Source organism: Atheta coriaria, unplaced genomic scaffold (assembly GCF_025399875.1).
Source record: "Atheta coriaria isolate IRGN ID8LTWV9N9 unplaced genomic scaffold, Caltech_Dcor_3.1 hic_scaffold_5_pilon, whole genome shotgun sequence".
Classification (NCBI taxonomy): Eukaryota; Metazoa; Arthropoda; class Insecta; order Coleoptera; family Staphylinidae; genus Dalotia; species Dalotia coriaria.
Window position 1 is genome coordinate 1,648,842 of NW_027045447.1, and position 14,079 is coordinate 1,662,920.

General features: G+C 41.8%; 1 protein-coding gene across 1 annotated transcript; it reads right to left on the bottom strand.

Annotated features, from left to right (window-relative positions):
• Nucleotides 1–258: 258 nt before the first annotated feature.
• On the bottom strand, nt 259–13,817 carry LOC135792238 (interference hedgehog-like). The gene is given in 8 exon segments (XM_065302853.1): nt 259–1,327; nt 1,941–2,284; nt 2,340–2,556; nt 2,618–3,642; nt 3,705–4,052; nt 4,055–4,375; nt 4,801–4,918; nt 13,793–13,817. Coding segments are annotated over 7 exon segments (2,619 nt in total). The 5' UTR covers nt 4,907–4,918; nt 13,793–13,817; the 3' UTR covers nt 259–1,069.
• Between the last annotated feature and the right edge of the window lie 262 nt (nt 13,818–14,079).

Below are 14,079 nucleotides of genomic sequence, written 5' to 3' on the forward strand. Positions count from 1 at the left end.
CCTGTTCTTCATAAAAAAGAGAAATTTTTTGCCTTTTTTATGACGAAATAATTAGATATTAGAATTCAAAACAAAACAAAATGTTACCTAAATAATCAAAGAAGAATTAAACAATCAATAAGAATCTGAAATTAGAATTTAAAAAATCCAACTTTTAATTTTCAATATTTAATTGATGAATTTATCAGATCAAATCATATGAATTTTTGACGGGGATTGTGAAGTAAAAAAAGTGATACATAGATTATAAAAGTACTGTTCACTATGTAGTATATTAGTTTATTGAGAAACAGATGAAATGTCATATTTCTAGCATATTACAATTACAATATTAAAGCATGTCTGAAATAGAGCATCCGGCACGTCACGAAATATATGGAACAGGTGTAGTTCGGCTAATCTAGAATCTAGAACATACTTGTGATCGGTTCAAACGTAATACACTATATAAAATAGTAGCCTAAAAGATTAAAGACCTTACTTATATACAATATTGTCGTTATAAATAATATGTACAAAACTTTCCTTACATTATTTCAATAATCAGGATTAGTGTAAAAACATTTTCTCGTATCATAGAAAATGCAATGTGCAAAATTAAATAATAAATACCGCTAGTCATGATTGTTTTGTTCTGGATACTTGTTGTTACTGAATTGAACACTAAACGTGTAATACTGAGTTTGTCACTGTTTCAAATTCCAAAACTATAATAATTTTAATATGACACCCTCGAGCGCTGGTTCCGCGCCCAAAATTATAATACTGTCTAAAATTATTCATAAATTATATAAATATTAAGTGTGGAAAGTTAGTCTTATCGATTCAGGCAATATTTTACATTGGACTCGCAATAATGTTTCAAAAACAATAAATATGTACAACTCTGCGAGTGATCATAAGCGGGCAACGTAATCGATAAATAATTCTTCGAAATGGCAAATTGTCTTTTGATAAACAACTTAATAGATACTCAGCACAATGCGGTCACAACTTCACAAATAAAATCACAATTTTGTCGAAACGATCGCATTAATCGTTTAGGGCAATAAAATCACAAATTTCGTAGTTATACGTAGTTCTCAATCGGCGGTGGTCCCTGGGGACTCTCCAAGTTATGATGCTGCTTGCGCCGCCGGTGCTCTCGCTCGCGACTCTTCTTGTGCTTGCTGCCTCCGACGCCCGGCGTCTTCGTGACGCCACCATTGCTGGTCGACGTGGCGACGCTGTTGGCGTGTGGCTCTGCCGCCTCGCCGTCTTCGGTGCTAGCGGACGGCGTGGGGCAATTGTTGTTGGATAAACAAGACATTTCTATCATATTTTGACTCTGGAAAAAATCCGAGCTAGAAATTTCTGGAAATAAGACCAAATTAACCTAGTTTTAGTGTTGTGTTATATAAGTTTTTCTTTGCAAAAAATAAAATCAACGAACAAAAACAAATGGATAACTTGAAATCGGATCACACAAGAACAAACAAAGCGTAGAATTAAGCAAAGCGGCTGGGTGACAAACATATGCAAGTGAAGGAATTAGTGGTTTAGTATAAATGACACTAACTAGCGGTGGTGGCACGCACACAAATTGAAGCAGTGCGTTTATACGAAACTTAGGCAAATGCAGAGGCGAAAGTGAAGTGCGTTTACAGCGCTTTTACAGTGCAATGATTAATGATTTGCTTATACAGATAGAGAAACGAAAGAGACTCTTACATGCATTATAGTTTTTGAAGCGCCAAAGACGCCATAAATAATATATTTTGTAATCTAGAGAAGAGTCCATCGCATGAAACACCATTTCCATGGTGCACAAACTTGGTTTGCGCACTCAATTCTTACTAAAAACATATTTCGGAAAAACAGGTCAAACAATTGAAATCAAATTCTAACAAGAACTAGCAAAGTAATGACCATTCTCAGTCAGAATTTGCAAATGTTATTACCTTGTTGTCAGCGTCTGCTAGAGGATTGGCTGTAATTGTTATCCGGTTTCCGGGTAACGCGCATCCATTCGTACGCGATTTTGGATTAACGACATAATCAAAGTCGTTCGGTTCGGCCTGAATGTGATGATTTATTTCCTCCACGGCGGGTTTATCACTTCGATCCCCCCGCGATTTGTCTGCCTCCTTGTTCTGTTTCCATTTACAGGTAATAAAACACACAATGGCGCTCAGAATAAGCGCTACTGTACCAACGCCCAATCCGATGAAAACGTACACTCGGGTGTCGTTGTCGGACGTATCCTTTGCTTTGTTTATTGTCGGCGTCGGAGGAGATGGAGGTTCTAAAAGATTAGTAATTGAGTATAACTAATATAAGTTTAGTTGGAATGTACATACTGAGAGTCTTGCATTTCACGATGGTACTGAAATCACTCGCGCCAAACGTGTTGTAACTTTGCATCTTAATATCATAAACAGTATCCGGTGTCAGATGAGTGATGATGTAGCTAGTGCTGTTCTCGCCCTCGGCAGTCGCCTTCATGTAATCACCGGCACTGCTAGCCGACATGTAGCTGATGAAGAATCCATCGATAGTTACATTCGGCTTGTCGGACTGCAATTGTGAAAACGTGTGTTAAAATAATTACAAGTTATTACTCTAACAGTAAACTTACTGTCCATGAAATTTCCACAGATGTTGTATTAATAGCTCTTCGGTAACTGATGAATGGCACTGGCAATGGATTCTTCGTATAGAATCCTTCACGCTTCAAGTGGAATCGATCACTTTTCTGGCTCAATTTGTTATCATTGTTGCTGTACACCGCAGCAATTCGAAATTTGTACAAATAATCCGGCTTTAAGCCTGTCACCTCAAAACTTCGAATATTCGGTGCAATGTCGGAATTATTCGTCTTCCATCTTGCCGCTCGTCCTTTCTGCACGCCATCGCTGCTATTTGCAGGGCCGAGCTCTCGATATTGTACTTTGAAGAATATAATTTTAAGCCCACTGTTATTAGGAACTGTCCAACGGACCACTACAGATTCATCATTTGATCGAGAAACTGTTGGCTTATTAGGCGGTATCATTTCCGATGATCCTGGCTTTTTATTTGGTTTCTTTACCGGTTTCTTTCTGTGATTGTTGGATTGATGATTGCGTTGATGGTGATCCACCGAAACCTCAGTTGACTCTGCATTGGGCACTTGCTTGGGATAAACATTCAACTCACCGCCAGCGTAAGTGGTACCCACGACATTCGTAGCAAAACATTGAATTTGTCCACCTTGAGTTTTCCCAAACGAGTTGAATCTGATGTGGTTCTCGTGCACTTCAATGGTCCTATCTCTAACTACGGTTTTTCCGTTTAGTAGCCATGCTATTTTAGGCGTGGGAATGCCGGAAACTGTACAAAATAACTCTACAGTATCGCCTTCCTTGACGATTTTACTCTCTGGTCCCTGAATAACTTGAGGTGGCTCGTGGTAAATTAAGTGTATTATAGTAGGAATTTTGCCTATCCGGTTAGCAGCTTCGCAAACGTACGCTCCTGCATCCTGTGCAGTAGCATTTAAAATGTAAAGTCCACCAGGGATTTGTTTGAACCTATCTGTAGGTAGCCTCATTCCAGATTTGGTCCATGTTATCGTAGGAACTGGATACCCAACTGCGTTGCACTCGATGAAGACCGCCTCTCCTAAAGAAATTATTAACTGTTAGGTATTTATATACAAAATAACCAAATTATAATATTTATACCTTTTATGACAGTGTAGCTTGTAGCAGGAATTGGCCAAAATCTAGGAATCTCCGTGTAAGCCTTATCGGTAACTATCAGATTCAAACTAAAACTGCTCTCCTTTCCACTGCCGTCGAGATAGGCATTCTTCGCCTTGCATTTGTACGTGCCAGTATCCGCCACGGTCGCATTGGCTTTAATGAGTGACGTCCTCTTGGGATCCGGAAGCTGCGGCACGAACTTACCATCTTTTGAATAGTCTATATAAGCAGGTGGGTTGGATTCGGGCGTGTTACATTTCCACATGATTGTATTCCCGGTAGCTATAGTCAGAAAACTATCCTTTTGCGGTGGGAAGTTACTCATTTTGCCACGGTGATCCTATCCGGAACAGACGCAATGACACGCGCGCCATAATGAGCAAGACATTGGTAATCACCCGCATATGAATCGTTCGTCATCAACACCTTCAACGTGGACCGTTTCTTTTCATTTCTATGCGTGTCCAGTGTTATGAAATCGGTCCGCGTAAGATCAAGCGGCGTATCCGGTTTTGACGCGTTTTCCCGCCCCAGTGGATAAAAACGCCACTTGAAAAGATCCGGCACCACTGTCATTTCACAGGTGAGCACTGTTTCATCATTGTAAGGCAGCTCCTTGGACGTGGCGTTCGTAATCTTATAGATGCTGCCTGCAAACCGAAAAAAATGAACAATTTTTAAACACGTACGTAGGTAATAAACGCAAATAAAAATAACCGCAGCTGCTTAGGCTTCAAATAGTTTCATTACTCATGCACATTACACGTCTTGTCCCCGAGTTATGTCTCATTTAAGGGTCTGGTTTTGTTTAGCATTTCGTACGTGGCAAATTGAACGCAACGAAAGAACCAGCCATTATTTGCCTCCCTCCGCACGCTGGATTGTTGAGTCTTGTACTCCTAGTTTATGGCCGGCCGTGAGCAAACGAGTAAAACCGCAAAAATACGGACAACTACTTCGCCGGCAGGAAGCTTTTTGTGCTGCTACGCGCATGCCATTTGCACAAATGACGTTACAAAGCAATCCGCGTATCTATTCGAAAGGTAGCCAAATGCATGTGTAGTTTTGCACTTACCCGTGCTGGCCATGGCGAGGTCAAGAAGTGTCAGAGTCGTCGCAGAGATGAGGATCCACGTCGTCCATTCCCAAGTTGTTCGCGTTGTTCCCATCGCCCGCTTCATTCTTCAGCATCCCTGCAAGCACAAAACTCACGTTGTACTAAGTTAATTACGCGCAGCGCGTCGTCTTTTAACGTATTAAATGCCACCCAGAATGTTCATCCTACTTTCACCCCACTTTCGATAGGGATGTCTTCCGGCAAGATGCGCAATCTTACCAATTTTAATTAGAGTAGCTTTTTAAACTGAAAGTGGAGCGCACGTCGCTGCGCGAACATGTGAGGTCTACAAAGTTCCACAATGAGAGTAACTTAACTTAGGGGGCCCTAAGCACACGTACAGGAAGTCGAACTTGACGCGATAGTCGTGTGCGTACGGAAGGAAGGGTTTCCTTCATTCTATAACCCAGCAGCGGTTTGATTTCAACATTAGATTGTGGTTTACATTTCAGGCTTTCATGGTTCAGGTGTCCCTTCATCAACATAAGTGAACTCACGTTTTTAACCTTTGATTCCAAGTTTTACCGTGCATTTTAAAATCAAAACCGTATTTTAACTTTACTAGTTTGGCGCACGCGTAAATCGTCTCATACGATCATGTAATTTACGTAATTGAATTTAATCATGTTTAATAAAGCATCCACATTGTTTTAAATGATTATTATTACCAACAACTCAGTAAGAAATAGTTTATATCTTCATTTAATAGCTTATTTAAAGCTTTCAAGTAGCCACTTCAATTAAATTGTCAATAAACGTTGATTAATGCCGCCCAATGTGCGACAGTATAAACACACGTTTTCCGCAAATAATAACCGTGTGCGTGTAAGCACACGTCGCGTGCGCAGTGTGCAATTTCATAAATTAGATGATTAAGTAGGCGCAACGGAAAACAGTTGGCGTTTGATGAATTATCGCGTACACCTCTGCGCGTTCTACTTACGATTCCAAGTTTCTGTGATTCGCCTCAAAGGAAAACGAAAGCAGCACAGCGAAGTTGTAAGAATGCCCACGTACGGACCGGAAATCAACAAATTGTTTAATTGCGGAGCGCGATTAGCACTCAAAATTAGCAACGTGCAATAAACTATTATCATATTATGCAATATGTGCACACATCGAGTGCACTTCGTGACGGATTGACGCAAACGTAAATAAAAGGAAGCAGCGAGCGTGACATTGTTACTGAGCGAGAATCCGCTTGCAAGGCGTTAATTTATCTGACTCGCAATGCATTGCGGATGCGACACTTTTGTTCGCGATTCTATGAAATTACTTCTAATTACACACAATGCGCGATTATCCATTTAGTTGAGAATAAAAACATTCAGGTGGATAATTTTTAATGTCTTGAGAAATATACAAGTTGAGAGGTTAAATGTTAAGCCATGAATTTCGCTGCATTCGGTCGCTTGTGAAATATTATTTGTTCCACACGGTGAAATCTATCGTGGAGTTCGCATCGTTTGCAAGTCATTTGCAATTTGCAATAAACGTAAATTACGCCGCGCATTCTTCTCGCATATATCGCGCCTGGCAAACCGGTGCGAACCACGAAGTAAAGCCCTTCGTTGCGGCGCGCCAACCGCCGCCATTCGCGGTAATAATGCTCGTAAATCGGAAACCGGCTCTTAAATCAAACGCGCAACTTGGGATTTTATTATATGCACATTTAAAGGTGACGCGTCTGCAATGCGCCAGAGTGCAACCAGCAACAAGCGCACTATGAATATAATATTAAACCTTTTTACTTCTGCTTCACGTATGTGGTGAATATGGTCACGGGCGGACAAAAAACCGTTGGGCGCGCAGCGTGGTCCACAAGAAAAATGGAAGCTGGTCAACGCTCAAGAATGCCACTGCTGCGCCTGCACGCGGCGTGTGTGTGTGTGTACCCTATGCGCGCATATTTCGTGTTTGTTCATCGGGTCCTCGTCGTCGAAAGAAATTAATTAATCGCGCCCCCTTCGCCATAACGCGCCGATCGTAATCTCGGCGTGATTTATGATTCGTGCGCAGCGCGAGCCATAAAAAAGACTAAACACAAAAATGTTGGAAAAATCACACGCAGCGAGACATCAACGTGTCTACGATGTGTTACTCAACTTAAAACAGAGGAGAAATTTTAGTTTATGGCATTTTCACCCAATAATTAAACTTGAAGAACTTGGTAACATCTGTGATGCTTCAATTCAAGTATCACTTAATCAATCGCAGCGCTCTGCGCATAAAATCAAGCTTTATTTATGTGCAGCGATGATTGCTGTGATGAGTTTGATTCAAGTGCAATACGCGGATGAACTTATGATAACTAATGAATATTGAAACGTTCATTCGTTAAGGAGCTGTCGAAGTGAACTGTAGAAGCAGCAATTAAAAAATTCCCGCGATGCGCGGTAGGTAGACAGCAAAAATGGCACGTTTTAATGGGCCTGCATTCAATTCAATTCAATTCATCTCGTCGCAATGCCGAAACGAAATAAATCGCCTTCGTGGAAGTTAAGACATTGGGCGAGTTTTTGCCAATTCGGCGTACGAAATGCACGCGATCGATGCTAATTTTTCGCCGGTCAGAAGAACAACATTCACGTTTTGTTTGGCTTTACGTGTGGCTGAAAACGCGCGACATCCGCAGCGAGAAACCTGCGTGCATGTGCGCACACATGCAGACGCCGAGCGAGTTTGCAGGACAGCATTCGCATTCCCAGACGTTATAATTGCGGTATTGAAAAGTGTACGTGTGGGTACCGAGAGCACTCGGTGCGCGCCGATTTATTACGCGCTCTCCACCTCGATGATGACTTTCTTATATTCTAGTTAACACAAATACAAAGATAGATCCACGTCACAGGATGTGACACATATTTTTCAAAGTAAATCTTCACGTCATAAATAAAATTAATAGAAATCATAATTTTATCATTACAAAGCGGTAAATAATGATTAAATAATAATAAATTTATATTGCAGTGGATATTTTAGTGTTACTAGTTTATTTTACACCCTGTTTAGTACTCCACTTAGCGTTCTTAAAATAGTAGCTGGTAGTAAATGGACGTTGTGGCCGTTCCCGCTCGTTATGAAAATTATAACATAAAATTACAAGCTTGCGAAACAAATAAAATGAAGTTTTATAATTGCTGCCGTGCTATCGTCATATCGCGAGATCAAATTAAAGATATCCCCTATAATTGCAGAGATTAATGACGGAATGAAAGTGAAAACAAAAAGTAATCAAAATGAAAATGAAGCAGTTTTTGTTTTACCAACAACCAACCACAAGAATTAGTTTAAGGGATGAAAGAACGGTTTAAAATATTTTTTATCTCAACATCAACGTCTAAGGAATTTAATTTTTAAGTTAATTCTTTCATGCGAGTAAAAGAGACAGAACAAAGGGTGCATTAAAATTTAAAATTCAATGTGGTAGACTTTTAAGCCCCCAAAGAAAAATATAAAATGAAGAATAAAATAATCGTCATAGGGATGCGGTTGGTTCTTGAGTCGCCTTTTGAATTTTTAATGCGATGTCTAACCTGAAACTACCAAGTACCTAAGAAGCCGCAAAGGCAAGCATAAAACGAACAAAATAAAATAACGAGTCAACGAGTGGATGATGAGTCGAAGATGTCGAGATGCGTCGGCCGGGGGCGCGTTGATGTCTCCAACATGAACAAGTTGACAGCGCGCGTTCTCCACACAGCCACAATACAAAATTTAAAAACTTTAAAATGATGTATGCCGAGATAACGCTGGCATTTGTTCGGCTTAAAATTCATCAAAATTCACGACCGAAAAAACAACCACATCCACTTCTGTTTGCGTATATAAGCTGCACGACGCAACACATCAAGCGCGTAAAATTTTATTATTTGTTAAAGCGGAATTTTAATTAATTTCGATGGAGCGTCGCGATTAAGTCATAAAAATACGCGCTGTGTTAACGCGACGGCGACGCATAACGAATGCGACGTAAAACGGCTTTACGACCAACGCCAACCCTTTGGTCAGCGCTTGTAAAAGCTCCAACTCGGCGCTGCGCTTGAAACAAATCTTTTCCGACAATTTGTTCAAGCATAAAATTAACCTCAGCCGCAACATATACAATGATATTGCAAATATTCGAAAACAAACAATAGTTTTCACACCTGATTAACTCAAAGAGAAATATTATTAATGATTAACTGTTTTATTTATAAGAATGAAACAGCGCGGTCGTAAAATCTCAAAAATTCAACGTTTTATAGCTGGTTAATTGATTGAATCGGATTCTCAACGGTTCGTTATCAACCTAATTTCGTTTCCATTAGGTGCGCGGCCATCATGGATGTCGGTCCACAGGTTTAATGTGTTTTCGTCTTTATTTATTAGCAGCCGACTGAAAAGTGAAATAAATCAAAAACGAAACACGCGCTCTAAAAGCTTCCATAAATTTTATCAATCACAGCCGTCCGAAGCTCCTAATTTCCATGCAGCAACAAGAAGCGTCATAAACTTTCGATTACGAGATGAAAAGATTACAAAAACTCAATTATTTTCTTCATGTGTTAGATGTAACGAATTATTAATATAATAAAATCGTGAGGAATGTTGATATGAAGCTGGTTCGAAGCGGAGAATGTTGATGTTGCCATTGTGTGGCGGGTTTAATAAGGGTTAACTGCACAAGTGTACAAATCGGCAAGTCAGCACGCCGACAACAATCGTCTCCACGTCTTGTACACTCAGGTGCGCAACAAAAGCGTTATTTAGTGTTACAACGTCATATAAGTTGGCAAAAAATAAATTCGCGGGTCGGTTGTGATCTTCTCTCGTAAAAAGAGAAGAAATAATTTCTAATGTAATTTATTAATGCAAAGTTAACGTAGTTTATCGTCCCCGCGACTCGTTCGCATGCTCGTTGCGCTCGAGAAATAGTTGAAATTGCCCATTTATGGCGTTCGGAGAGCGGCGCGATGGGCCGATAGCCAGCATGCATTTACATGGCATTGCTTTCTTGTCGAAGCATTGCAGCTCACAGGCCGTATGAAGATATATTTTATGCAATAAAAAAGAAGCATTGGAAGTTAAATGCCGACGCATCGGTGAAGCGGTGGAGTCGCGAGGATGCTGGTCGCATACCGGCGTGCACACAATCGCGTTCGCCCTCGATGGAGGAGGCAAGGAGAACCAAGAACGAAGAACCGAAGAGACGAAGTGCCGAGTGCCTGCCCCGGCCGGTCGTCGATGCAATATATTAAAGTGCGCGCCGTCGGACAACTACTCTCGCCCAACGCACACACGTGAAACACACACACATACACGTCGTGCTTTATTTTTTCTACCTTCGCGGCCCGCCGCTTTTCGTTTATTTATTTTCGAACGCCGTTGCGCGAAACGCGAAGACGCGACGCGCTCTTGTTTCGACGGTGCGGCTTTTTTACACGTTCGCTTCTCGCTCACCCTGCGGTTCTCTGCGGCCAATTGACAATTCAATCCAGTTTGGTTTGCGGTGCGTTTTTCTTGGAAAACGTACCAGTGGTAGGTACTAGCACAGACACAGGACGAAACAATTCACGGTAGCCCTTTTGTTTCACCGCTCCCGTATTTCACCTGTGCGCGGCCGTCGAATATTTGCATTTTTTGCGCCTTAAACCGAAAATTACGAGCACACCAAATGTTCGCATTCCGCGCGTCTGAAAATTTTTTCACTTGCTACATTTTCCTTTTGTGAAATTACATTCCGGTCGGTCGTAAATGGAAAAAGTTGAGAAGCGACTCGAAACAACAAGGGAACAAGAGCAAGCACGACGCGCAATCAATCATTCAACCATTTAAATTCCACGTGCGTACGCCGGCAACGGCGGCACGGCCGCGCATTATATCGATAAATAATAATCGATCGACAATCAATGTCCATTGTTTTCGGTGTTCTCTTCTTCCTTCACTTCTGTCCACCATGTGAAGAATTTCCATGCATGCCGCGTGTGCGTACGATTGTTTTTCGAATGTAACTAGCTGAGTTATGGCCGTCATTAAGCAAGCATTACGCTTGACCAGTGACCGCAGCCAGCAAAGTTTGATTAATCGTGTTTTCTCGATAAACCGAGAAAACCGACCATCGCCCCGTGTTTAATTGCTGTTAATCGATGACGAAGCGGCTCGTTAACAGACACGTCGTCTTATTTACATTCGAATCGTACGAAAATCTCCGGAATGCTCATATGGCCCTTCCACTCGTATACAGCCTGCATGCGCTGCGATTTATAAATAACTTATGGCTCCTCTTTCGGGTCGGACACAGAAGCCCAATAAAAAAGAAACGACGCCACCGTATGAGAATGAGAAAATAACAGTCGGGCGTGCGGGACGCACGAGAGATGAACGAGCGGAAAGGTAGACGCGATAAATTTTCGACGAGCACAGCGCCCCGCCGCTTCCACGCAAACGAGATAGCCGCGAAACGGCGGGCGCCTTCGTCGTGGCCGTCGTCGTCGCCGGATTATACCGGCTCTCCTCTCGCATAAGTCTAAATTCATACCTTCGCGAAGGCTTTAATTGAGTTAGCAATGTCAGCCCGTTGTGTCTTTGATTTTTATTTCTTGTCGTCGTCAACACGCGGAAAAAACAAGTTTTTGGCATTCTGCAACACTGCGAAACGTGTAAATTTCGCACAAATTAACACAAACCACACTTTACAAGCGTCTCTACAACTTGTTTATTTGTTCACGAATATATATAAAAATTAGCAGCAGTAGCCGCATGTCATGTTATTATTGTAATTGCGTATATTACAAGTAATTTTCTGGATGATTTTCTTTCACTGCCGCAGAATGTATGATACCCAAGCTACTTAAGTAGCTGCTGCGTGAATTCTAGTTGTGCACAGCTAGGATGGATATAAATAACCGCGTGCGTGCCTTAATTGCACTTTAGGTACGCACGAGTCATTAGTTCAGTTAAACGTCATATTCAACCGCCCGTACACGTTCGGAAAACAATCATCTAATGACATCTGACAGCTTGTTCCGGTCTAGGAAATAAATCTGCATCCATGCGGTGTCATAACATGCATTTACGCGCGGTAAACAACTGTAAAGTAGCGAAAACATGGAAATCAATTATGATTGTTGTGAGCGATAGGGCGCGATAAACTTTAGTCCAACGTTCGTCATTTGATTCACATGCGCGATTCATGAATTGAAGTTGCACATTAATCATGAAAGCTCGCGTGTGTGTATTCTCGCGTCCGATGCGTTTTATCAACGATTGTCAATCGTCACAGTCGATCATTAATATTCGCTCGTTCCGCATTGCTATATGTCGGCTTACAATTTAATTAGGTGTATTTGTATGCGCGCAACGGTCACAGATATTTCGATAGTTGTTGCAGCATTAATAAAATATAATTGAAATGTGCATTCGGATCAAGATTAAGCGACACCGCGCGACATTCGTAAGCTTCTAAGCACCTGTCGCGACTACTTGCTGCGCCACTGACGGCCATTTGTCTTAATCCACTGTGGAATGTCCTATATTTTTCGAAACGGCAATTGCATCATTCAGATTTTATTTCAACGTAACGGAAAGAGAGCCGAAGTAAAAAAACAAACAGAAAAAAAGCAGCACGAAGACGAAATCGATCGAAATCATCACGCAATCATGGGTTATGATCAATATACGAGTGTGTGGCAACCGTGGCGAGTTATAGCCGTACGACTTGTTATGATTAGAGGGTACGGGCGTGTGCATCGCGTAAGTATACACGGCCGAAGGTAAGTATTATCACAAGTTAAAGCGTATCGCATCGCGCTGGCACCGACACCACCATCATCATACTCATCATCATGGAGACGACGCCATAATCCGATTTCGAAAATCACACCCGTGGTCTCGCCCGAAATCTATCGATTCCTTTTCGAAATTATGGGCATTTTTCTTCATTATTTTCCGATTATCGAAATGTCATGCACTGGTGTTATATAGATAATGGTAGTGAAGTAATTTGCGAGTTTCTCACCAAGCGGCATTCCGGCGCAGGTTTTTCTTATCGGAATTTTATTGGTTTCCGAACCGAATGCGAGCTTTATGCTCACAGCAGCTTTCCACTTAACTTAATGGCGAGTTGCAAATTTCAGCCGGGGAATGCAATACAATTCTTCAATTGCAAACACACGATGCACACAGATAAAACCGGCTGACGCCTCTCGCATGCCAACACGGTGTTATTAATCATCGTTATGAAGATACGGCGTTGCGTGAAACAAATTATCACAAAGTCATCTTGAACTCACACACGAGTTATTTTTCGGATGAAAAAAATAAACTAATTTAGGAACTAGTGTTATTTATGTTTAATTTTTTATTACACCCAGTGTAAATTAATAAAATAACACACGTCATGGGAACATGGGTCCAGCACACCACTACCACTACCATAAGTCCATAAAACTAGCACTGGACCCAAGAGTTCTCCTTCTCTCTCACTTTTGTTCTCGCGTCGCGACTACTACAATCGCCGGGCGCATTGTGCGCGTGGTAAACATGTGTGCGTGAATGCGTGGCGTGTTACCTGGCCGTAATCTACATTATCTGAGAGAGCACACCGCAGGTAACCCGAGGAACTTTCAACCGCACGAAGAGATGCAGACTTAAGTCGCGTGATGCTTGTTGCTGAACTGTGGCCGAGCGCACAACAAGTGCATCGGTACACACACACACATGCCGCCCGAACGCATTCCACATAATTTACGAAACGCTCAGCCTTTTATCAGATGCTTATTATGCGCGGATTCGGCCAAGCGCGCTCGCGCATCGAACTCTCCGTCACGCATACGTAGGTACGTCTAATATGTAGGAGGTGCCGAGGGTGGATAATTTACACGTTTACTCTTTCACACGTTAGACATTATAATTTTCTACGCATCGATATTATATAACAAGTTCAAATCAAATTTGATTTTCTACTTACTTTGGATTTTTCCCCGACTGGTTTCGCAAGATAATCACGTAATGCACGCCTATTGTATCCTCTCGCGCACACCTTACGTGCCCTCGAACAAGAGTGCGCGAGTCTTTCTTCTAACGAGCGAACACGATAATAACATAAGTAAGGCCCGCTGGAGTTGTTCCCAAGCCGCACATTTCGGACCGCAGCGTCCGGCGTCGTGTGTTTAGTGTTTACACTTTACCACTTTAGTACTTTACAGATTGCGGTTTGCTCACCAACAACTCACGCCCGCTGATGAGCGCGTATAA